Source organism: Giraffa tippelskirchi, chromosome 10 (genome assembly GCF_054371585.1).
Source record: "Giraffa tippelskirchi isolate mGirTip1 chromosome 10, T2T-mGirTip1v1.2.pri, whole genome shotgun sequence".
Lineage (NCBI taxonomy): Eukaryota > Metazoa > Chordata > Mammalia > Artiodactyla > Giraffidae > Giraffa > Giraffa tippelskirchi.
In genome coordinates this window covers 89,028,171-89,056,058 of record NC_137284.1, presented here as the reverse complement: position 1 = coordinate 89,056,058, position 27,888 = coordinate 89,028,171, and the positions used below count along the sequence as shown (strand labels likewise).

Genomic DNA, 27,888 nt, shown 5'->3' with positions numbered 1-27,888 from the left:
AATTAAAAGACGCTTACTCCTTGGAAGGTAGGTTATGACCAACCTAGACAGTATATTAAAAAGCAGAGACATTACTTTGCCAACAAAGGTCCTTCTAGTCAAGGCTATGGTTTTTCCAGTAGTCATGTACGGATGTGAGAGTTGGACTGTGAAGAAGGCTGAGTGCTGAAGAATTGATGCTTTTGAACTGTGGTGTTGGAGAAGACTCTTGAGAGTCCCTTGGACCGCAAGGAGATCCACCCAGTTCATCCTAAAGGAGGTCAGTCCTGGGTGTTCATTGGAAGGACTGATGTTGAAGCTGAAACTCCAATACTTTGGCCACCTCATGCGAAGAGTTGACTCATTGGAAAAGACCCTGATGCTGGGAAGGATTGGGGGCAGGAGGAGAAGGGGACTACAGGGGATGAGATGGTTGGATGGCATCACCAACTCCATGGACATGAGTTTGGGTAAACTCCGGCAGTTGGTGATGGACAGGAAGGCCTGGCGTGCTGCGATTCATGGGGTCACAAAGAGTCGGACACAACTGAGTGACTGAACTGAACTGAACTGAATAAACATGAGAAACATTTTATAAATTATCAAGTTAACGTTAATGCAAAACATAGCTAGTCTATTGAAAGATCTTTCTTAGCTCTCCATGCATCAGATAGCTTCAGCCTTACTGGTAGTCTGGTCATTGAGAACTCACTTAACTCCTCAGAAATTTGGTTCCCTCATTCTCTGGGACAATAGATGTGAAAGTAGTTGAAAGTTAAAATGGTATCTTAAACATCACTGTGTTATTAAATAAATCATTTCATCACAAATATTTTCTTTGGAAATTACCCTGAAATCTCAGCCCCTCTGGAAGACACAGAAATATCACACTCTGCAGTCCTTGCTTCATCATTTTCAGTGGGCTTATGGAAAAAATACCAGATATGATATTTTTTATTTAATGTGGCACAGTCTATACATGAGATTAAGTTATATGTTTCTTACAAATCAAATAATCATCCTTAGAATTAGCCACTTTTGGGGGTGCATTGTATCATGAAAGGCTTCTCTGGTAGCTCAGACAGTAAAAAATCTGCTTGCAATGCAAATGACCTGGGTTCTACACCTGAGTTGGGATGATCCCCTGGAGAAGGGAATGGCTACCCACTTCAGTATTCTTGCCTGGAGAATTCCATGGACAGATAGAGCCTGGCGGGCTCCAGTCCATGGGTCACAAAGAGTCAGACATGACTGAGTGACCAACACTGCTACTGTATCAAGAAAGAACTGAAAAAGCAGGTAATTCCAAAAGGAGAGTCCTTAGCTATGTCATTGGGATACATTAGATAAAATATAATTAACATTTGTTTAGCACTCCCTACATACCTGTGTTACGTGCTAAGTCTTCCCTAGTGGCTCAGATGATGAAGCATCTGCCTGCAGTGCAGGAGACCCAGGTCAGATCCCTGGGTCGGGAAGATCCCCGGAGAAGAAAATGGCAACCCACTCCAGTATTCTTGCCTGGAGAATTCCATAGACAGTACATTCCATGGGGTCACAAAAAGTCAGATATGACTGAGCAACGAACATTTTCACTTTCACCAGCTGTGTAATGAGACTGCCTAGATTCAAATTCCAGGTTTATTATTTAGTACTTGTAGAAATAGCTGTATCTCTGTTATTCTTATCTTTTTATCTTTATTTTATATTTCATTATTTATAAAATGGGGATAGTAACATAGACTTCACAGTTTTTTTTTTTTTTATTAAATGAGTTAGTAATATGTATAGTACTTAGAATACTGACTGGCATGTAGTAGATGCATAATAGAATTTCTTCCTCTCCTTTTCCCTCTCTCCTTTCTGATCCCTATCCTCCGCTCCTTCTTCCTTCTCCACAATCTGTCTACTTAAGATCTCACAACCAGGAACTTGCAACGCTGGTATACTGTGAAATGCTGCTGCCCATGTTCTTGGCCACTAAGTGATAACTGATATGACCAAATGCTACTGACAAGATTTAGAGCTCCCTTTAGAACGTAACTGAGCAACTTCATCGACAGTGCATTTCAGTTTAACATCTTCTATTACACAAGTTTGTTAAGCTGGTGAAAGGATTCTTTTTTAAATAGCTGTTTAAAAGCATCAGAACAGTGTGCTAATTTTTGAAGATTGAAAAAAAAATTGAAAGTTTGAAAAAATTAGCTTTCAATACAGGAAAAACATTCTCTAAGAAGAGGCAAGATTTTAAAAGGATATACTTTTGTGTTGATTTCTAATTGGACGTGTTTTACATATATGCTGACTTTTCAAAAATTCTGAAGTTAGAAAGTGTTTTCTTGGAATATTTAGAGAACTACTCAAAGGCATGAAGGAGAAAAACATTGTTAAGATAATGCTGTTGAGTTAAAAATCCCCTCTAACCACTTTGCAGCTTGCTACATCATGAAAAATACTCATCATTAACCATGAAATGAATGCAATTCTCCTTTCACATTCAATGTTATATTGGAGATATTATACAGTATCTTTCATACATTCTGGAACTGCACACAAGTAACATTTCATAGTAGCAGATGTGTGACATTGCATGAAAACTTGTAAAACCTTTACATGAAAATCACATCTGTCAGTCTCCACTATTATCTTAACTGTAGTTGTATGGTTTGCTTCTCTGTCTGTGCCAGAGAAGGCAGCTTTGCATGAAAACTGTTCCAGGAAATTGTATCTTCTGGGCGAGCTAGTTAAGCAAATTGTGTAACTGCCATTGAAATCAAAATGCACCCAGCAGACATAATTTCACAAAAGAGAAAAAAAAAATCACATTTGTACAAAAGTCACAGCTGTTCAACTCTACATTTTGTACTTTTATCATTACGAAGTTCCCTTTCTTTATGAACAGTGACAGTTACATTTCTAGTTAGCAACTTTAGGACTTTTTACTACATTGCTAAGTCCTGTACCCTCATGGATTTAATGTCAAGAAAAATAGGGCTAACCTCTTTCTGTGGCTAAACTGAGCAGAAATGTGGTCTGTCTGCCCTGTCTGCAGATGAAGTAAGAAAAGATGCTGAGTGCGCCTCACTGTTCTCCAAAATACAGAGCTGTGTGGCTGCTTCAGTAGCTCCAAATGAAGGCCAACATTTCTACGCTGGGGCCGTCACAACAAGGAATCCTCTTTGCTCAGGACTTGCCAGTCTTGCTCTCGGGGGCCAGAGTGTCCGGGACCACTCTCCAGCCATGGGTGATGGAGTTGGTGGCTCAGAATGAGTCAGAAGTCAGCCTGATGGGGCTGTGTGCAACATGACCACCACTGTCTGTCACCCTCCTGTAATACCAATAGAGCGGAGCCAGGGAGGAGATGTTCTCTGGGGACCATTTATTCCTCTCCAGTGATGAGTTGCAGAAGCTTGTTCAGACCATCACATGAGGATTATGAACACTACATTTATGGGATGAGTTTTGAGCAAGAGTTTGGACTCTGGGCTCTACAGTCACAGTGCCTGGGCCCATTCCTATCAATAATGTGATGCTGGGTAAGTTACTGAACTTCTTCAGCCAGAGTTTCCCCATATGTCAATTTAAGACAATTTACCTCATTATACTATTGTTGTTCAATTGCTCAGACATGTCCAACTCTTTGCCACCCTATGGACTGCAGTAAGCCAGGCTTCCCTGTCCTTCACTATCTCCCAGAGTTTGCTCAAACTCATGTCTGTTGAGTCAATGATGCCACCCAACCATCTCATCCGCTGTTACCCCTTTCTCCTCCTGCCTTCAATCTTTCCCACCATCAGGGTCTTTTCCAGTGAGTCCGCTCTTTGCATCAGGTGGCCAAAGTATTGGAGCTTCAGCTTCAGCATCAGTCCTTCCAATGAACATTCAGGGTTGAATTTGTTTAAGATTGACTGGTTGGATCTCTTTGCAGTCCAAGGGACTCTCAAGAGTCTTCTCCAACACCACAGTTCAAACGCATCAATTCTTTGGTGCTCACCCTTCTTTATGGTACAACTCACATCCCTGCTCGACTACTGGAAAAACCATAGCTTTGGCTATACAGACGTTTGTTGGCAAAATGATGTCTCTGGTTAGAATATGCTCTCTAGGTTTGTCATAGCTTTTCTTCCAAGGCGTCTTTTAATTTCATGGCTGCAGTCACTGTCCATAGTGATTTTGGAGCCCAAGAAAATAAAATGTCTCACTGTTTCCATTTTTTCCCATCTGCCATGATGTGATGGGACCAGATGGCATGATGCTATGATAGCTATGATACTTACATGATAATGATGATAATTTTTTTCTGAGTTTTAAATATATTAAACCTGTAATCTTAAAACTGGATTTGCCCAGGACAGAATTATGACACAGTAAGTTAAAGTTATCAATAGCAGTCAAAATTTATTCAGCCCAGGTTTTCCACTGTCAAGTTGTATAAACACTTTCCTGCTGTTGACTTCTGGAGTCCTACTGGCTTTGTGGCTGGCAGGAATGAGTGTTTGTGCAACTGTGCCAGAGTCACAAGGCTTCTTTCAATCTGACATTCACTGCTGATGTCTGCTCTGCAACTTCTCCTCCTAGTTGTTGGTCTGTCTGAAGAGTAACTGACTGCTGAGTTAGACTTCTAGAGTCCTTGCATAGGCTTTTTTTTACCACTTAGGGGGAGGATGGAATGTTTTCCATATTTTGTAACCAGACCTCTAATTGTGTAATGGGGTATGTAATTAAATACCAAAAATGATAGCTCTCCAGAGAACCCACTATATTATATAAACACACAATGTTTACAAGTTGAGGTATTTCAATTATTTTGATGACTTTTTTCCAAAAGACATTTCTAACAAATATTTGCATACAGTTCTACTTAAAATTATCTGGAGGTCTGAATTATCTGTCTCAATTTTTTTGATTGGTCTGATACACATACACACATGCCTAATTTTTGGTATTGGTATACCTATGGAATCATGTAATGGGGAAAAAGCCATGATAAGTAGTAGAATTGGATGCAACCTGAAGGAAGTTAAACTATTAGACTCACTATGATTGTATCTAGAGGCTTCCCTGGTAGCTCAGTGGAAAAGAATTTGCCTGCCAATGCAGGAGATGTGGGTTCGATCCCTGGGTCGGGAAGATCCCCCGGAGAAGGAAATCCCACTCCAGTATTCTTGCCTGAAGAATACCATGGACAGAGGAGCCTGGAAGGCTACAGTCCATAGGGTCACAAAAGAGCTAGACCTGACTTAGCGACTAAACAACGATGACGACTGTATCTAAGACCTCACAATCACTTGAATTCTAAACATATTAAATGTTAGTCTGATCTAATTACATAAGATATAACTGACTAAATTATGAGTAATTTTCTGACTTTGGTGATTATACATGAAAAATGAAGTGGAGAAATGTAGAAAGAAATGTGCTGTGCTGTGCTTAGTGGCTCAGTCGTATCTGATTCTTTGTGACCCCATGGACAGTAGCCCACTAGGCTCCTCTGTCCATAGGGATTCTCCAGGCAAGAATAATGAGTGGGTTGCCATGCCCTCCTCCAGGGGATCATCCCAACCCAAGGATCAAACTCAGGTCTCCCACATTGCAAGCAGATTCTTTACCATCTGAGCCACCAGGAAAACCCAAGAATACTGGAGTGGGTAGCCTATCCCTTCTCCAGGGGATCTTCCCAGCCCAGGAATCGAACTGGGGTCTCCTGCATTGCAGGTGGATTCTTTACCAGCTGAGCTACCAGGAAAGCCTATGGAAAGAAATGCAGTTTAAGCAAAAACAAATACAAAATAAACCATATGAAGTGTAATGATACTGAGAACCATTTCCTTTTAGGGTTATAGCTAATGTCCAATTCAATAATTAACTACCAGCAGCATAAGAACAGACACCTCAATGATCAAGAAGATAGGAAGCATTGCTTTCTGATGTGTGAGTCTCTCACCTCTTTGATAGATATTTAAGCAGAGAAGGAAGGTTTGAGTTAAATACTGTTTTGCACATTGGAAATCAGCTTGAAAGCAGTTGAGGACATGGAAGAATTGGAAGATTTCAAACAGGGAAAGGGTCAGAAAATCATGTCCCCCAGGCCAAGTTTGTCCAGCCTTCTATTTTTGCTAATAAAGTTTTACTGAAACATAGTGACACCCATTCATTTGAAGTGTCATCTATGGTTGTTTTCAACAACAGCAGAATTGAATAGCTGTGACAGATGCCATTTGGCCCCCTAAAATATTTGCTATATGGCTTTTTATGGAGTTTCCCAATATCTAAACTTAGGAAAGGGTTCTTGTTTGATAAATTATGTAAGGAAGTATATTACAGATGAGATCTGGTGTGTCAGATACTTCTGTTCTCTTTCCTTCCATTGAACTACCTTGAATTTCAGATGTAATAGGTTTAAGCAAGGGATAGTCTGATTCAACAATTAAGACAAGAAAACTCTTATTGGCGTGCTGCAGTCCATGGGGTCGCAAAGAGTCGGACATGACTGAGCGACTAAACTGAATTAAACACTATTGAAAATCTTTAACACTGACAAAATTAACCAGGAGTTGCAGCTATAGTATTATTAAAATATATATGTATTTTAATTGATGAGCAATGCAATAGGACTAGAAGCCTTAGAACTATCTAAAAGTGATTTCCCTTTATTTTTGCAATTAGTGATACTTCCAAGTATTTATCTTAATTTTTGCATCTATTGAGTGTCTACATGACTTTAGATACTATGTTAGAAAACTGCATTTGTCAAGTGAAGTAAATTCACCTTCACTGGAAATGACTGACTGTGGTGCCAAAATTCACTTCAGATGATGGTTCAAGACAAGTGTTTATGAAAGAGACGCTCAAGGGCGTGAGCACACAGGTTGTCCTCATCAGCACCTCCCCAGTGGAGAGAAGGGCTTGACACTTAGTAAAAGCTCAGTAACAGTTTGACTATTGCTATAAAAACAATTTAGCAGTAATGTCATTAGTCTGTAATCCTTTACCATCTAGACTATTATTGTTAAACAGAATATGATTGGAGAAAACAAAGTTAGATCTTGATGGAGAGGGAGAACATCTTTAGTGTTTCAGCCTCTGTGTTTCTAGGGTATGTAGGTTTTGTTATTCACCCAAATAACATTAACAACATGATGTAATAGGTAAAAAAACTGTCTATCAGAAAAGGGGTTCTGGAAAAGTAACTCATGTACTTAACTTTTGAAAATTATTGAATATTTCTTGACTTTCCTAAGGAAAGATGTGTATATAATTGAGTCCTTAATAGGGTCTTTATCTTGAATAAAAGGATGCAGAGAGGGGTAACTCATTATGCTGCAACCTCCAATAGATAAAAGTCCAATTTATAGAAAAACCCTCCTGATTTAAAATGAGTCCTTAAAAGACAAAGAAATCTAAATTTTATTTCATCCCTCAACTGAAAAATATGGTTGCTTCATTTAACTGACTTTGAAATCTGGTCTAATAGAATCTCTCTATTGTACAACTAGTCAGCTCCCAACATTCTGATTGCAAAATGAAGGGCATTTACTTTGATATCTTTAATTATCACTCATTTAGAAGACAGTGTGAAACACACTTTTCCAATTGGTGTTTTAGAATCATGAGCCAAAGGGGAAGTATGACAATTTAGCCAGCTGGAAAGGCAAGAGACAGCTAGCTAGTGCTGCTAGAGTCTTTATGGGTACTTCAAAGTAAGATGAAAGGGGAATAAAAGGACTGTTAGCCACACATGCACAATAAATGGAATACTAACACAATTTCACAACACATTAATAACAAGTTAATATCAAACTTAGAGACTTACTCAACATAATAAGTGCCATATATGGGATCATCGATTTTTTCCCAGCCATATGGAAGCTCTGAAAAATAAAGAGTTGTTTCTTTCAGTAAATAAGTAACAGATAACACTATTTTTAATAAGTAATATAATTTAATTATACATATATTGCAGAAATAGTCTAACAAAGTGGGATAAAGTATTCAGAGTCAGCACCAAATTTCAAATGCATATTGTAGGAACTATAAGAAGCACTGACTTGAAATTAGCACTTAAAACACAGAACTCTCTTCTCTGCAGATATACTGCTGGGTCTAGCTGTTTATCTCATGCCAAGCAGTAGAATGGCACGTCATCATGTTATCATCACTCAAGGCAATGCAGAAGGCAAATCACTTTCCTGAAAGAGCACACAGTTTTCTCATTTATTTGTATTGTTAAAAGGAGCATTTCAGGATAAAGATCATAATTTCAAAATATATTTCTGAGAATAGCAAATTGTTTATGATGACTGAAACAAAGACATTACACATTCTCAATTGATATCCCACTATTTGAGATGGTTAGCTTACTATTCTCTCTCCATGGGTCAGAATTTGAATGCTGCCAATAAACTCTCTGGGTATATTTTTGTATAAAGTCTAAAATTCTAAACATGCTTTCCTTGACAATATGGTTTATATTTTCAATTCTCCACAGCAAATTTTAATAATACACATTAAAATATCAACAATATAATAAAGGTTTCTTTAAGGAAAAACATGCTATTTGAAAACTAGGCTATGTGTTATGATACTGTTTTGAAATATACCAAGTCATTATAATTAATTCCTATAAATATGAAGAATATTATATTTTCCTCACACATATTAATAATAAACATAAAACATGAAACTAAGTAAGATGTATTGACAAACTCTTAATAATACGTTTAAATGACACTTAAAAGTTTTATTATTATAAGTAGTAACACATTTTCATCATAGACAAGCACAGTTATAAAAAAAAAAATTAGAATCACCTGCAATTCTGCAGGTACAATACAAATTAGATACAATAGACAAATTAGATTTAATTGATATTTACAGGACTTTCCACCCCAAAACAATCAATTTTACCTTTTTCTCAAGTGCACATGGAACTTTCTCCAGGATAGATCACATCCTGGGCCATAAATCTAGCCTTGGTAAATTCAAAAAAATTGAAATCATCCCAGACATCTTCTCTGACCACAATGCAGTAAGTTTAGACCTCAATTACAGGAAAAAAACTATTAAAAATTCCAACGTATGGAGGCTAAACAACACGCTTCTGAATAACCAACAAATCACAGAAGAAATCAAAAAAGAAATCAAATTATGCATAGAAACAAATGAAAATGAAAACACAACAACCCAAAACCTATGGGACACTGTAAAAGCAATACTAAGGGGAAGGCTCATAGCAATACAGGCGTACCTCAAGAAACAAGAAAAAAATCAAATAAATCAACTAACTCTACACCTAAAGCAACTAGAGAAGGAAGAAATGAAAAACCCCAGGGTCAGTAGAAGGAAAGAAATCTTAAAAATTAGGGCAGAAATAAATGCAAAAGAAACAAAAGAGACCATAGCAAAAATCAACAAAACTAAAAGCTGGTTTTTCGAGAAGATAAACAAAATTGACAAGCCATTAGCCAGACTCATCAAGAAACAAAGGGAGAAGAATCAGATCAACAAAATTAGAAATGAAAATGGAGAGATCACAACAGACTCCACAGAAATACAAAGGATCATAAGAGACTACTACCAACAGCTATATGCCAATAAAATGGACAACTTGGAAGAAATGGACAAATTCTTAGAAAAGTATAACTTTCCAAAACTGAACCAGGAAGAAATAGAAGATCTTAACAGACCCATCACAAGCATGGAAATCGAAGCTGTAATCAGAAATCTTCCAGCAAACAAAAGCCCAGGACCAGACGGCTTCACAGCGGAATTCTACCAAAAATTTAGAGAAGAGCTAACACCTATCCTACTCAAACTCTTCCAGAAAATTGCAGAAGATGGTAAACTTCCAAACTCATTCTATGAGGCCACCATCACCCTAATTCCAAAACCAGACAAAGATGTCACAAAAAAGGAAAACTACAGGCCAATATCACTGATGAACATAGATGCAAAAATCCTTAATAAAATTCTAGCAAACAGAATCCAACATCATATTAAAAAGATCATACATCATGACCAAGTGGGCTTTATCCCAGGAATGCAAGGTTTTTTTAACATCCGCAAATCAATCAATGTAATACACCACATTAACAAATTGAAAGAAAAAAACCATATGGTTATCTCAATAGATGCAGAAAAAGCCTTTGACAAAATTCAGCATCCATTTATGATAAAAACCCTCCAGAAAGCAGGAATAGAAGGAACATATCTCAACATAATAAAAGCTATATATGACAAACCCACAGCAAACATTATCCTCAATGGTGAAAAATTGAAAGCATTTCCCCTAAAGTCAGGAACAAGGCAAGGATGCCCACTTTCACCACTACTATTCAACATAGTTTTGGAAGTTTTGGCCACAGCAATTAGAGCTGAAAAAGAAATAAAAGGAATACAGATAGGAAAAGAAGAAGTAAAACTCTCACTGTTTGCAGATGACATGATTCTCTACATAGAAAACCGTAAAGACTCTACTAGAAAATTACTAGAGTTAATCAATGAATATAGTAAAGTTGCAGGATATAAAATTAACACACAGAAATCCCTTGCATTCCTATACTCCAATAGTGAGAAAACAGAAAGAGAAATTAAGGAAACAATACCATTCACCAGTGCAACAAAAAGAATAAAATACTTAGGAATATATCTACCTAAAGAAACAAAAGACTTATATATAGAAAACTATAAAACACTGATGAAAGAAATCAAAGAGGACACAAACAGATGGAGAAATATACCGTGTTCATGGTTTGGAAGAATTAATATAGTGAAAATGAGTATACTACCCAAAGCAATCTATAGATTCAATGCAATCCCTATCAAGCTACCAATGGTATTTTTCACAGCTAGAACAAATCATCTCACAATTTTTATGGAAATATAAGAAACCTCGAATAGCCAAAGCAATCTTGAGGAAGAAGAATGGAACTGGAGGAATCAACCTGCTTGACTTCAGGCTCTACTACAAAGCCACAGTCATCAAGACAGTATGGTACTGGCACAAAGATAGAAATATAGATCAATGGAACAAAATAGAAAGCCCAGAGATAAACCCACGCACATATGGACACCTTATCTTCGACAAAGGAGGCAAGAATATACAATGGAGAAAAGACAATCTCTTTAACAAGTGGTGCTGGGAAAACTGGTCAACCACTTGTAAAAGAATGAAACTAGAACACTTCCTATCACCGTACACAAAAATAAACTCAAAATGGATTAAAGATCTAAACGTAAGACCAGAAACTATAAAACTCCTAGAGGAAAACATAGGCAAAACACTCTCCGACATAAATCACAGCAGGATCCTCCATGACCCACCTCACAGAATATTGGAAATAAAAGCAAAAATAAACAAATGGGACCTAATTAAAATTAAAAGCTTTTGCACAACAAAGGAAACTATAAGCAAGGTGAAAAGACAGCCTTCAGAATGGGAGAAAATAATAGCAAACGAAGCAACAGACAAACAATTAATCTCAAAAATATACAAGCAACTTCTGCAGCTGAATTCCAGAAAAATAAACGACCCAATCAAAAAATGGGCCAAAGAACTAAACAGACATTTCTCCAAAGAAGACATACAGATGGCTAACAAACACATGAAAAGATGCTCAACATCACTCATTATTAGAGAAATGCAAATCAAAACCACAATGAGGTATCATTTCACACCAGTCAGAATGGCTGCTATCCAAAAGTCTACAAGCAATAAATGCTGGAGAGGGTGTGGAGAAAAGGGAACCCTCTTACACTGTTGGTGGGAATGCAAACTAGTACAGCCACTATGGAGAACAGTGTGGAGATTCCTTAAAAAACTGGGAATAGAACTGCCATATGACCCAGCAATCCCACTGCTGGGCATATACACCGAGGAAACCAGAATTGAAAGAGACGCGTGTACCCCAATGTTCATCGCAGCACTGTTTACAATAGCCAGGACATGGAAGCAACCTAGATGTCCATCAGCAGACGAATGGATAAGGAAGCTGTGGTACATACACACAATGGAATATTACTCAGCCATTAAAAAAAATACATTTGAATCGGTTCTACTGAGATGGATGAAACTGGAGCCCATTATACAGAGTGAAGTAAGCCAGAAAGAAAAACAACAATACAGTATACTAATGCATATATATGGAATTTGAAAGATGGTAATGATAACCCTATATGCGAGACAGAATAAGAGACACAGATGCATAGAACAATTTTATGGACTCTGAGGGAGAAGGTGAGGGTGGGACGTTCTGGGAGAATAGCATTGAAACATGTATATTATCATATGTGAAAGAGAACACCATTCCATGTTCGATGCATGAGACAAGGGCTCAGGGCCGGGGCAATGGGATGACCCAGAGGGATGGGATGGGGAGGGAGGTGGGTGGGGGGTCCAGGAAGGGGAACACATGTAAACCCATGGCTGATTCATGTCAATGTATGGCAAAAACTATTACAATATTGTAAAGTAATTAGCCCCCAACTAAAATAAATAAATTTATAAAAAAAAAAATTAGAATCACCTGCAATTCTGCCATCCAGAGACAAATAAATTTTAGAGAAATTAGATCATATAGTCATATTATTTTTACAGCCTGGCATTTCTACCTAACAAAATATCGAGGGCATCCTCAACATGAATGAGTGTTACTGGACAATATCACCTTGAAAGTGGCACAGTTGTTGTGTGAGGTGTGGTTAGAGCCTTGTATAATCCCACCAGCCTTCTGTCATTGAACATTTGGGACTTTCCAGTTATATGTCACCTGTGTTGGACTTACTAAAGCCTAAGTCTTTCATCATTTTCCCAATAACTTAGCCATGATAAATTCCTAGAGGAGAAATTTCAGGTTAAAGAGCATGCACACTTTTATGGCTTTTGATAAATCTCTATATCTATATTCACATTTTACTATCGCATTCACAAAAGAAACCAATTTATGACTTCATTGGGAATTTGTGAGTGACTTTGGTTCTCTGTACCATCAAATTAAATACAGGTCCACAATTCCTCATCCAAAAATTTTTGGACAGAGGGGTTTTGAAATTCATAATTTTTCTGATTTTAGAAGGATAACATGATGCAAATACCTTCTATTCTATAACAATCCAAGCAGAGTCTGAGAAAGCACTTAAAATTTTTTAAAGCCATGAATATTCAGGCAGCCCAAATCATGTGATTCTCACTAAGAGGCACAGAAAAGGACCCTTTCAAGTCAGTTACCACTAGTTTGCTGCCAGCATGCCCAGATCAGGTTGGGTTTTGCCATCAAACGAGTTTATAAAAGGCAAATTTTAGAACTTTTGAAATCTGGATATGCAGATAAAATATTATACATTATTATTTAAAAATCAACCAAATTGTTTTTAAATAGCAGTTCATAGTTGTATTAATTTTTATTTCTTCATTCTTGGACATTTTTTTCCTTTTGTACATTTCTTGCTTTTATAAATCAATTCATAAGAGTTTTTTTAAATTTATAAAGAGTAACAATCCTTTATCACATGTTGCATACATTTTTTTTTAATATTTATTTATTCATTTTTTTAGTTGAGCTGGGTCTTCCTTGTGGTGTGAGGGCTTCTCACTGAGATGGCTTCTCTTGTTGCAGAGCAGGGGCTCTAGGCACGTGGGTTTCGGTAGTTGTGGCTCACGGGCTTAGCTGCTCCCTGGCATGTGGGATCTTCCTGGCCCAGGGATTGAACCCGTGTCCCCTGCATTGGCAGATGGATTCCTAACCACTGTACTACCAGGGAAGTCCCCTGCATACATGTTTTTAAGAGCTTAATTTTGTTGGACAGTCTGTTTAACACATGTTTTTTAAAATTTTATTTGGTAAATTCTCAGTGATTTCCTTTATGGTTTCTATTATTGGAGCCTCCCTTAAATACTAAACATATTTTTCAAGTATTTTTTTAACCTATATAAAATCTAGGCTATGACCTGGCTTAATAATTCTTGGATTAGTAATGGATTAATATAGACTAATGAGAATAACTCTCCAGATAGTTTTTACCAAATTCCCTAAGCTACTGGAGAATTTGGCTATTAAAAAGAAAAATCCATTTGACAGATATCTACTGAGTGCCTTTTATAAGCAACTAAAGTGAAAGAATATACAGAGGACAACTGACATTATGAATGCGTGCTTGCGTGTGTCAGTCGCTCAGTCGTGTCCGACTCTTTGCGATCCCACGTACTGTAGCATGCCAGGCTTTCTGTCAATGGAATTCTTTAGGCAAGAGTACTGGAGATGATTGCCATTCCCGTCTCCCTAGAAACTTCCCAACCCAGGGATCGAACCCTGGTCTCCTGTATTGCAGGCAGATGCTTTACCGATTGAGCTAGAGGAAGTCCTGATATTATGAATATTTATTATTAATATGGCTGAATACATGGATTCATACATATAATAGGTTTAATATAACCCATGTGTACAAAAATAAGTAAAACAATTGCATTTACTAATATTTAGAGTAAAAGTCTAACATGATTAGTTTTATATATACTAGTTCTATTTCTAAAAGGTGCTGTCAAATGGAAGCATTTCAAATTCAAATTAAAAAAAAAATTTATAGTATAAAACCATTCCTTTAGTTATTCTTTATCTTTGGCTCCTTTTTGGCTCTTTTGGGGGGGGGGTAAATTACTAATTCTAAGCTATGTATCCCCAAAGTATAGAGTTCACTGATTCTTTATCTTTGTGGATTTACAATGCCAAAGGTTCTGAGAACAATTCCTTGGTATTGTTTCCCATTTTCTATCATGAAGCAGTCATCAGGAGTTAGGGGGGAAATCTAGTTTGCATTTCATAAGATAATATAATTTATTTGCTTATGTCATATTTCCAAAATAGATTATTAATTCCTAAACAAAAGTATATGCTATAAATATTTGTATTTTAAGATGAACTGTTAAGTGGTCCTTGACTCACAGTTTGAAACAAAATGATACACTGTACCTCTAATTTGTTACAAAGAGCTGTTGCTCATTTCATTTATCATGCCTGCAAAGGATTGATGGATGGATGTTACAAGAAAAAAGTAATAGAATACATACATCGGTTCATTTGTAAATATGACAGAATGAGTATAAAAATCTACAACCAATGTTTAAAATGGTGTGGGTGTGTGTATGTACATATATACGAATGCATATGTGTATGCATATATGTATATGCATGTGCATATATGTGTGCACACAAAGATATTCTTTCTGTAAAGCAAAGAAAGGTCTATGATAAAATGCTAACAAAAAAACGACAAGCTTTTTTTCATTTATAAGAAGACAAGTCATAATAAGTAATAATTGTTATAATAACAACAATAATAATGATAAGATTATTAACTGAGAAGTATACATTTATATGATGAAAAATTAAGAATCATCTTTCATTGTGAAAAGTAAGTTATTTGGAATTGAATTAGTTTTTTTAAAAAGACTACTTCTTTTTAAAATTAGGGGAACAAATGACAAAAAAGAATTTCCAATTTTGTACTATTTGCCCTACCAAACAAGCATGCAGCTTGGAGCTCTTGGGCCCTGGCTTATTTAGAATACTGTATCTAATAATATCTGACAAATTTACAGATGATTAAGGTCACACTAATGAAAGAATAACATATACTATGCAACAGAGAAAAATAAACACTTGAGATCAGCAAGGTTAATGCTGCATTAAGAACTGTCGTAATTGAGATTTTCTTCAGGCCATGGAACCATGGAGAAAATTCAGTGATTAGATATTCTTATAGTAATCCACTCTGTAAATGTCTGTGCAAATGTCTAGGTTAACTTGCAGTCAGTCATATAAGCTTTGTAAAACTACAACAGAACAAAAAAATTAAAGAGGCATCTAGTTCTGCCTGGATTTTGCCACAGCTATCATGTTATACTTTTTATTTACTTGCTTTTCCCAATTCTTGTTTATTTATCATTTATTTGTTAAATCCATTTTCATTGCAGAAAACTGAGACTCCTTTATGCTAGCTCAAAAATACATTTTTCATGGTAGAGATGAACTTATTTGTAAAGCAGAAATAGAGTCCCAAATGTAGGGAACCAATTTAACGGTTAACAAGGCAGGAAACGAGAAGTGGGATGAATTGGGAGATTGGGACTGACGTATATACACCACTATGGATAAACAAGGTAACTAATGAGAACCTACCATAGGGCACAGGGAACTCTTCTCAATGCTCTGTGGTGACCTAAATAGGAAGGAAATCTAAAAAGAGTGGATATATGTATATGCATAACTGACTCACATTGCTGTACAGAAACTAACACAACATTGAAAAGCAATTATGTGTGTGTGCTAAGTCACTTCAGCCACGTCTGACTCTTTGTGACCCAATGGACTGTAGCCTGTCAGGCGTCTCTGTCCATGGGGATTCGCCAGGCAAGAATACTAGAGCGTGTTGCCATGCCTTCCTCCAGGGTATCTTCCCAACTCAGGGACTGAACTTACATCTATTATGTCTCCTGCACAGGTAGGTGTGTTCTTTACTACTAGAGCCACCTGGGAAGCCCAAAGCAATTATACTCCAATAGAAATTAATTTTAAAAAATAAAACATTTTTCAGGCTACAATTGGGAAACTTGTAGAATCCAAGGATAGTATTCCCTATGGAAATGGGACCCAAACACTGAAAAGCTATAAGAAACACTATCTCATTACTTTGATTCTCTACCACCTCCCCTACCATCTCCCTAATTCATTAATCCAATTCATTTTATTCAAAATAAATCCAAGTTACTTAGCCTGGAAGATCACTGTAATGGTTGTTCTCAGGTCAAGAATTCACTTACATAATAATCAGGTATAGCTGGGGGAGTGTTTCCCTTTTGGAGATACAGAGCCACATTTGGCAAATTCAAATGGAGGAACATTCTAGAAAATAACTGGCCAATACTCTTCAAAAATGTCAAGGTCATGAAATAGAAACACTGATTGAGGTACCATCACAAAGTACAGAGACTATGGAGACACAAAGACTAAATGTAGAATAGGATCTGGATTGGGTCCTGGACCAGAAAGTGGACATTAGTGAGACAACTAGAAAAAGCTAAATAAGGTGGAGACTAGTACTAGTCTGTGCTTAGTCACCCAGTCATGTATGACTCTTTGCAGCCCCATGGACTGTAGCCTTCCAGGCTCTTCTGTCCAGGGGATTCTTCAGGCAAGAATAATGGAGTGGGTTGCTATGCCCTCCTCCAGAGGATCTTCGCAACCCAGGTCTCCCACTTTGCAGGCGGATTCTTTACCATCTGAGCCACCAGGGTAGCCCAAGAGTACTCGTGGGTAACCTAAGCCTTTTCCAGGGGATCTTCCCGACCTAAGAATAGAACTGGGGGGGGTCTCCTGCATTGAAGGTGGATTCTTTAACAGCTGGGCCACCAGGGAACTATCTATATAAATGTTAATTTCCTGACTTCAATAATTGTACTTATGAAAGATTTTACTACTAGGGGAAGTGAGGTGAAAGGTACACAGAAATGCTTTGTACTATTTTTTCTACTATTTCTGAAATCTAAAATACTTTCAAAATTAAAAAAAGCTATTTCACCAAACTCTCACTATTGATTAGATGAATTCTATTCATACTTTATTAATATTCAATCATATACATATAACACTGAATTAATTTGGATAGCATTAAATTTTTAAACAAAGAATATAATATTTCTGTATTTGTAGGCTTCTTTTATTTTATGTTGAGTTTTTATAGACATTTTCAAGAAAGTAACTTTTAATTTGGCCATTTTTCTCTCTCTTTTTTTTTTCCTATTGCCTATCACTGGAAAAACTAGGTAAATATTAACACCATGTTCACATCTAAGGGTTACTGCATCTTGAATCCTAGAGATACAAATTCAGTAATATGAGTTCAAAATTTGCAGTCAGGTTTTGTTCATTTCCTGGGAGGCAGAATCTTGTAAGGGTCATAGCATAGGTTATGCTAATTCATTAAGGTTGTATGAAGGCCCATCCTGGTGGGCAGCTTACAAACCAGGAAGGTAGACCAATTTAGAAAACATACTAAGTACTAAGACTTTGGAGACAGGAACAAGGGCCAGAATGTGGGCCTATTTCCTTCAGTCTTAGATTATTTTAATTGGATTTGGCTTTTTTGAAAAATTGAGGCTCTTGCTATTGTGGTTTAGGGGTGATGACATCACAAGAGAACATAGAAATGTACAAAATTTCCACAGGTAGAAAACCACACACTCCAGTGATAGCTAATATTCATATTAAAATCTTTTTCTATATTTTTATTAGATTTTTGCCATACACATAGTATATCAATTGAGAAATATAACTAAGTTTTCCTGGAAAAGTCACATAACTTTTGTTCCCAAGGAGTATAGTTATAAACATAAATTCTGAAAACATTCTCGTTTTTAACAAAATCCATCAAAGAATGATACATTAATCACAAATTCATTTCCCTATATAAAGTTGAGGGTGTATCCTTCTAGATCTTTTTGTTCCTCTCTACCAGATAATTTTATTCCATTCAGTGATGAAAATGAACAAATAAAGCACAAACTTTAGAGTCTAAAAATGAAAATAGTAATTGGTTCTTTATGTTCTCTTTTTCATCTTTCTCTGAGAATGTTTACAGCACACAACCTAGTTAATATTGTGGAACTACAGGCTAGGGGATCTTCATTTGTAAGGCTGAGTATAGGACAGTTTTTTTTTTTTTTTAACCATTTTTACAATGTAAATGAGAACTAGCTGATTTGTGTTTTACAGCACTGGCATTTAATTCATGTTTTCATGTGGTATCATGATAGTAACTTTTAATTTGGCTACTTTTGGCTTCAACCTGAGTATTTCATTACCCCAGTATTGTAAAGAATTGTAATCGATGTTAAATGTACTGACCACAATTTCATGGGATTGTTGATAAAAGATACAATGGCACAAACAAATTCCAAGTAAATCCACTCATTAATGTATCTTACCACATTTAGTACAAAATGTATAAGCTTCGGATTCCCCTGGTGGAATCTGCTTTCCAGTATGGTGGACATGACTGGATCCCTGGTTGAGGAACTAAGCTCCCACATGCCGTGAGGTAACTAAGCCTATGCCACAACTAGAGAGACCACCCGCCACACTGAAAAGTCCCTACACCACAACTATTGATCCCACATGCTCTGGAGACTGCACACTGCAAGCAAGAGACTACGTGCCACAAGAACAGATCCCACAGGCAGCAAGGAAGGTCCCGTGTACCACAACTAAGATCTGATAAATAAATAAATAGACACAAATAAATAGTCATATAAGCCATAAATAAGCCAAATAAGTAGCCATAAATAAAGGAAATATATGCCATCTTAATTCAGAGTTTCAAAGATCAGCAAGGAAAGATAAGAAAGCCTTCCTAAGTGATCAATGCAAAGAAATAGAGGAAAACAACAGAATGGGAAAGACTAGAGAGCTCTTCAAGAAAGTTAGATATACCAAGGGAATGTTTCATGAAAAGATGGGATAAACAATAAAGGACAGAATTAGTATGGACCAAACAGAAGCAGAAGATATCAAGAAGAGGTGGTTAGAATACACAGAAGAACTATACAAAAAAGGTCTAATGACCCGCACAGGCACGATGGTGTGTTCACTCATCTGATGCTCGAAATCCTAGAATGTGAGGTCGGATGAGCCTTGGAAAGCATCATGACAAACAAAGCTAGTGGAGGTGATGGAATTCCAGTTGAGCTATCTCAAATCCTAAAAGATGTTGTTGTGAAAGTGCTGCACTCTATATGCCAGCAAATTTGGAAAACTCAGCAGTGGCCACAGGACTGGAAAACGTCAGTTTTCCTTACAACCCCAAAGAAAGGCAATGCCAAAGAATGTTCAAACTACTGCACAATTGCACTCATCTCACGTGCTAGCAAAGTAATGCTCAAAATTCTCTAAGTGAGGCTTCAACAGTACATGAACCAAGAACTTCCAGATGTTCAAGTTGGATTTAGAAAAGGCAGAGGAACCAGAGATCAAATTGCCAATATCCGTTGCATCACAGAAAAAGCAAGAGAATTCCAGAAAAAGATCTACTTCTGCTTCATTGACTATGCTAAAGTCTTTGTGTGGATCACAGCAAACTGCTAAATTCTTCAAGAGATGGGAATACCAGACCACCTTACTTGACTCCTGAGAAATCTGCAGTCAGGTCAAGATCAACAGTTAGAACTGGACATGGAAAAACGGACTGGTTCCAAATTGGGAAAGGGTATGTCAAGGCTGTATATTATCACCCTGCTTACTTACCTTATATGCATATATATTATGCAAAATGCTGAGCTGGATGAAGCACAAGCTGGAATGAAGATTGCCAGGAAAAATATCAATAATCTCAGATATGCAGATGACACCACCCTTATGGCAGAAAGCAAAGCGAAACTAAAGAGCTTCTTGAGGAAAGTGAAAGAGGAGAGTGAAAAAGTTGGCTTAAAACTCAATGTTCAGAAAACTAAGATCATGGCATCTGGTCCCGTTCCTTCATGGAAAATAGATGGGGAAACAATGGAACAGTCACAGACTTTTTTTGGGCTCCAAAATCAATACAGATGGTGACTGCAGCCATGAAATCAAAAGACTTAGACAACATATTAAAAAGCAGAGACATTACTTTGCTGACAAAGGTCTATCTAGTCAAAGCTATGGTTTTTCCAGTAATCATGTATGGATGTGAAAGTTGAACAATAAAGAAAGCTGAGCATTGAAGAATTAATGCTTTTGAACTCTGGTGTTGGGGAAGACTCTTGAGAGTCCCTTGGACTGCAAGGAGATCCAACCAGTCAATCCTAAAGGAAATCAGTCCTGAATTTTTATTGGAAGCACTGATGCTGAAGCTGAAGCTCCAATACTTTGGCCACCTGATGCAAAGAACTGATTCATTAGAAAAGACCTTCATGCTGGGAAAGATTGAAGGCAGAAGGAGAAGGGGATGACAGAGGATGAGATGGTTGGATGGCATCACCGACTTGATGGACATGAGTTTGGGCAAGGTCTGGGAGTTGGTGATGGACAGGGAAGCCTGGCATGCTGCAGTCCATGGGGTCACAAAGTGTTGGACACAACTGAGTGACTGAACTGACTGATTTTTTAAAAATAAAATGTATAAGCTCTTCCTAACAGATACTATATAAACAAATGTATGCTCAATAATGTTGTGGATATTTAGGGTCCCTTTTCTACATGGAAAAAGACTATCAAATATAGATGCAAACTTTTGCAATGCTAACTTAAAGATGGCACAGTAACCTATTTGAGATGGTGACAGAAGTGGTGGCAGAAAGGCATGACCCAAAAAAGGATTCTATCTGGTAAAGATTCAGAAAGAGTTATATATGGCTCAAGTTTGCAAGCTGCACTAGAAGGTGGAAAAGTGATGAATCTAGTAGGTGAGCTTTTTTTAAAAAATGTCCTAGAGCTCTGGAGAAAGGTCTGGCCATAATGAAGGATTTTAGAAACAACAATATGTTAGGACTTCAAAATACATATATACAGTTTCCTCTTAACTTCTTTCAGTTCAGTCACTCTCATGAAATTTAGAAAATTTAGAAAATTAGAATTTTATAAATCTTAATTTCTTTAAGTCTATATTAATCCATCTGTTGATCTATCTATTTATGATCACCATTCACATAAAATTCTTTATAAAAACATGCTGGTCTCTTATAATGTAAAGGTTGCTATCTAAATTTTAACCTATCCACTTGGAAAGTAATAAATATCCAGTAAGAGAATAATATAACCATGCAGAACCCATATCCACAATATAATTGTTGTTGTTCACTTGCTAAGTTGTTTCTGACTCTTTGCAACCCCATTGACTGTAGCCCACCAGGCTCCTCTGATTATGGGATTTCCCAGGCAAGAATACTGGTTGGGTTGCCATTTCCTTCTCCAGGGGATCTTCCTGGGTCAGGGATCGAACCTGTGTCTCCTGTATTGGCAGGCAGATTCTTTACCTCTGAGACACCAGGGAAGCCCACAACATAATTAGGAGAAAGAAAATGCTATGAACTTGAAAAGGTACATGTAAGTAGAGACACAACACTAATGCATCAGAGCCAACTCAAGAGCTCATTCTAGATGAGAAAGTCAGGTGGAGAGTGCAGCAAAAAAGAGAGGGAGAAGGAGCTCAGGGATGGAAAGACAGACAAAATCACCCTCAGAAAGACAAATTCCTGTTCTGAATTGGAAAATGCTAACAGGCCTCGTTGATCAGAACACAGCTATTGGGAAATTGAAAGAAGAGAGTTTGAAAGTGAGAAGAACAAGAGATAGAGTCTTAGGAAGGTATTTCTTAAGAAAAAAAGGGAAATGAAGTCAATAGAGGAAATGGCCCTTGGAAATTTGGTTATGATAGAAAAAAATGTGGTAGAAGTTGTGTTTGCAGAAACAAACAAAAAAAGAATCATAAGATTGTAAGACATACCAACTATTATCTCTGCAAAAAGAAAGGTGTCATCTACTAAAAAATTAGTATTTCACAAAATAGACAGAAGAGGGTGCTCATGAACTAAGAATGTAGTAATCCACCAAAATCTTTTATTTTTGCTTATATAAAATCATTATTGCTGGTCCAGGAAAAAAAGAAAAATACATACAAAGTAGATAATATTCCTACAAATTTGTCATGAAAAATGAAAGTGAAAAGTGAAAGTTGCTCAGTCATGTCCAATTCTTCGTGATCCCATGGACTGTCCATGGAATTCTCCAGGCCAGAATACTGGAGTGGGTAGCCTTTCCCTTCTCCAGGGCATCTTCCCAACCCAGGGATTGCACACAGGTCTCCCGCATTGCAGGCGGATTCTTTACCAGCTAAGCCACAGGGAAGCCCAAGTTGCCATACAAAATCAGAAATGACAGTCAAAGCAATGTCTAATAAAAATCACCATCCTTCCTCAAACATAAACAAAAACACAAATGAGAAAATTGTAATAAAATCTCAAGATATTTTCAAACAAACAATTATAAAGATAAAACAACATTTTGAATTAGAAATGTAAAAGTTCTGACCAGAAATGGATAAAGAACAGAAAGATACCAAAGAAGAGTTGATTAAAATAGAATACCAAGTAAGAAAAAGAATCTTTGAAATTAAAACTAAATTACCAGGTGCCCAAGAGAGAATCAAGTCAATCAAAATAAAATAAGGACCACTGAGGAAAGACACAGTGATAGCTAAGAAAACAAAACAAGATAAAATAAATGGTAAAAAGAATCAGAATGTAGTCACTAATATAGAATACAGGCAAAGATAATCCAGTAAATGTATAATCGGAATACATAAAGGATAAAATAATAGAAGTAATACTTAAAACTATAATCCAGAAGAATTTCCAGAAATAAAATTACTACATATGTCTCTATATTGAACACTGTCCCAGAACAGTCAATCAATTAACCATTGGACTTCAGATATAGAGGAAAACTGGATAAAAGATAAGTTCCTTAAAATAAAAAAAATCAAGTTAGTTTTACATCTCAGGAATAATATACATAGCTAGACAAGAGTGAAGCAGCATTTTAAAGAGTCTCAAAGAATTAGTGAACCAAGGATTTTAAATCAAGCCAATCAAAAATATTAAAGTGTGTGCATGTGTAACCACACACACACACACAGATGCACACTCACACATGAGTTTATGATATGCAAGAACTCAAGGAATACTTCATTCAAGAACCCTTCCAGAGATGCCTACTTGTCTTAATTAAACCAAACAATTCAACCAAGAGATGACTAGAACAAGGACTAAGAGTATCATCTAAGATATTTAATTGTGGTTCTAAGTGTAGAACAAAGGTGGGAGTAAGGATGTTAGAATAATACATATATTTTAGTCACTCAGTCATGTCCAACTCTTTGTGACCCCATGGGCTGAAGCCCACCAGGCTCCTCTGTCCATGGGGATTCTCAAGGCAAGAATACTGGAGTGGGTAGCCATTCCCTTCTTCAGATCTTGCCAACCAAGGGATTGAACCTGGGTATCCTGCAGTGCAGGCAGATTCTTTACCATATGAGCCATCAGAATAATATGAAACTATTGCATATTTAGATATTATTGAAATAAAACAATTAAAAAAGAGATAATGACCAATTATCTCTCTGATCATTGCTTCGGTAATAGATAGGAGTCACAGAATACCATTTAAAGCTAACAAAAGAACAAGGGTCTTATAAAAGATATCAGTATAAAGGCAAACATTAGAACACAAAAACAGACTTGTTTTAAATACCAAAAGAAAGAAACAAATAGCTCCCCCTCCAAAAAAAAAGACTATATAGACAAACACAGTCAGTATAACATGATATGGTCAATAAATATAACATAAAACAGTATGACAGAGTTAAAACTAATGAATGCAATTTTCTTTTCTTGGTCATATTTTCTAATTAGCTCATAAAGAAAGGCTAAAAAGAAAGGTCTGGGCAAAGACATACCAGACAAATGAAAAAAAAAAAAGGAAGCAGAGATTACAGACCTGCTACCAGGATTGAAGTCAAAAGCATTAACCAGGATAAGAAATGCTATTTTATAACAGTAAAGGTCACAATTCATAATGAAAGCACACTAGTTTCAATATCTGCATGGCAAATAATACAAATCGTCTTCATAAAGTAGTAATTACAAGAGTTATGAACAAAACTAGAAATACATTAACAACAAATACTTAAGACTACTCCAGTTTAAGTTAGGTCAAAATTGACAATATTACAGATAAATAAGAGCTAAATACAGCAAAATTAATTAGGCAAATCTTTTGGTTCTCTTGTCTCTTTTTCTATTTACACTCCAATATCAGAATATATATTCTTGTCAACTACACATGGGTCATTCCCCACAACTGTCTATATGTTAGACTACAAAAGTCTTAAATTCTACAAAGCAGAAATAACACAAACAATAATCTTTGACCCTAATGCAATAAAATGTAGACATTAATAATGAAATCATAAAATCTAAGAACTTTCACCTAGAAATTAAAAAAAAAAACTCTAAATAACTCACTCATGTATCAGAGAGGAAATGTAAACTTAAACTGCAGAATTTCTAAAAGTGATAAGAGTGAAAACAGTAGCAAAATCTGTAGAAAAGAGACAGTGATCAGAGGAAATTTTATAATCTGTCTGTATATATACACACACACATATATATACATATATATACACATATACATACACACCCTTATATATGGAAGAACAGAAATAAAAGTGAATTCCCAATTCAAGAAGCTAGAAAAAGTAATCCCTTCAGGGAAAAAACAAAACAAAATATAAAAAAAGGACTATAAATGATAAACACAAAGCTTCATGTAGTAGAAAAGGGAAAAATAGTAATACTAATTGAAGTGCTGTTTCTTTAAAAATCAGCAAAATAATCACTACTTTAGTATTCACATACAACAAAGTAAAAGAGTGACAAAAAGGAAGCAATCTAAACACAAGTCTGCACAAACCTATGCTAAAAAAATTGAAAATCTAAATTAAATGGATAATTTCTTAGAAAAATATAATTTATGAAATGTGGTCTCAGAGAAAAATAATATGAGTATTAAGGGTTATTTATAAATTGAGTGTGAGTAAAGGCTGTATTAACCTGACTCAAACTTGACAAATCTGACTATACAAAAGGAAAAAAAGAATCTCTGTGCAACCCAAAACAGCATAATCAATATTAAAAGATAAATAATAAACCGAGAGAAAATATTTGTAACATATATACTGAAAACTCATGGATTTTTGGTAAAAATGTAAATTGGTACAACCACTAGGGGAGATAGTTTGGAGAGTCCTCAAGAGACCAAAAATTGAGCTATTGCAGGTTCCAGTAATTCCATTTCTGAGTATTTACCTAAAGAAAGTGAAAACATTAATTCAAAAAGTTATAGGCACCACTATATTCATTGCAGCACTATTTAAAATAATCAAGATATGGAAACAACCTGTGTCCATCAACTTGATAGAAAAATGTGTAAGAGTTAGGAATAGACAGTTCACAAAATGTATAAACAAATGTCCTTTATACATGAAAAGATTCCCAATTTCCTTTTACAAATTAACACTATATTGAGATACAATTTCTCACCTATCAAATTGGCAAAAATTCAAAAGCTTGGCATCACATTCTTCAAGCAAGACTGTGCAAGAATGGCACCCCTCCCCTATAATACTGGTGGATGGGCAGTATCGTGCAACCCCTATTGAGAGGAATTTGGCAATAACTAACACAACCAGACATACTTTATTCTTTGCCTCAACAACCTCTAAGAAATTTCTTGAAAGTTTCATCTTTAACAATGATGAATCAAACACAGAAGGTTATTTCTTGCAGTATGATTTTACTAGCAAACTCTGAAAATAACCTAAATATCCAAGCAAGATGACTGGTTAAATGAACATGGTACACACACCCACGATGCAGTACTATATAACAGTGAAACTAATGAAGGAAATCTCTATAATGTAATATATGGTGACTTGTGGAATGTATTGCTAAACAAAAAGATTTCCATGCTTTTGGGAAGGTGAACCACCAACTAAAGAAACTGTTTAACTGTAAGAGATGGGCATAGATGATAAAGCTGAAGGGATAAGAAAAAGAAAGGCATTTTTGAGAAAAGTTCTTTCTCGTCCATGTCAATGTTTCTTTATTTTTTTTTAATATGAAAAACCCTCAAATTAAATGCAAACAAAAGGCAAATGACCCTGGAGCCCAGCTCCAGCAGCCAGGGAATCAGCCTGAAGGGATGAGTGGTGTCAGCGGAGAATGATACAGCCTCTGACTCAAGGTGCAGGACTGCATGTTTATTTTAAGCATCAGGTTTTCCTTTATACTTTTACAAAAGCATTAGGTCAGAGGTTTGACATCTTCAGTTTCCCCTCACCCAGATTTACTGTCTCCATAAATCATTGTTGCCCTTCAGAGTTCCCTCCTAAGTGTCCTTGCTAGCTCCCAGTATCCTAAGCTCATTATCTCCTAAAAAGGCTTCTAGCTATTAGTATCTCTAAAATTCCTAGTCTCTATCAGTCATTTCAGTCCCTCAGTCGTGTCCCACTGTTTGCAACCCCATGAATCGCAGCACGCCAGGCCTCTCTGTCCATCACCAACTCCCGGAGTCTACCCAAACCGATGTCCATCGAGTCGGTGATGCCATCCAACCATCTCATCCTCTGTTGTCCCCTTCTCCTCCTGCCCCCAATCCTACCCAGCATTAGGGTCTTTTCCAATGAGTCAACTCTTCGCATGAGATGGCCAAAGTATTGGAGTTTCAGTTTCAACATCAGTCCTTCCAATGAACAACCAGGACTGATCTCCTTTAGGATGGAGTGATTGTATCTCCTTGCAGTCCAAGGGACTCTCAAGAGTCTTCTCCAACACCACAGTTCAAAAGCATCAATTCTTCGACGCTCAGCTTTCTTCACTGTCCAACGCTCACATCCATGCATGGCCACTGGAAAAACCATAGCCTTGACTAGACGGACCTTTGCTGGCAAAGTAATGTCTCTGCTTTTAAATATGCTATCAAGGTTGGCCATAACCTTCCTTCCAAGGAGGAAGCATCTTTAAATTTCATGGCTGCAATCACCATCTGCAGTGACTTTGGAGCCCAGAAAAATAAAGTCTGACACTGTTTCCACTGTTTCCCCATCTATTTCCCATGAAGTGATGGGACCAGATGCCATGATCTTAGTTTTCTGAACGTTGAGCTTTAAGCCAACTTTTTCACTCTCCTCTTTCACTTTCATCAAGAGGCTCTTTAGTTCTTCTTCACTTTCTGCCATAAGGGTGGTGTCATCTGCACATATCTGAGGTTATTGAGATTTCTCCCGGCAATCTTGATTCCAGCTTGTGTTTCTTCCAGCCCAGCATTT

At 36.7% G+C, this 27,888-nt stretch overlaps 1 protein-coding gene across 4 annotated transcripts in view; it reads right to left on the bottom strand.

The window, feature by feature from the left end:
• Positions 1-27,888, bottom strand: part of MAGI2 (membrane associated guanylate kinase, WW and PDZ domain containing 2) — a 1,446,920-nt gene that overhangs the window by 347,710 nt on the left and 1,071,322 nt on the right. For all 4 annotated transcript variants that reach the window (XR_014067178.1, XM_081535656.1, XM_081535657.1 and 1 more), the window contains exon 7: positions 7,793-7,850. Coding sequence is in view for 3 of the 4 variants with exons in the window: in XM_081535656.1 (XP_081391782.1) it covers positions 7,793-7,850 (58 nt within the window). In the remaining variant the exon portion in view is untranslated. The remainder of the gene's footprint in view (positions 1-7,792; positions 7,851-27,888) is intronic.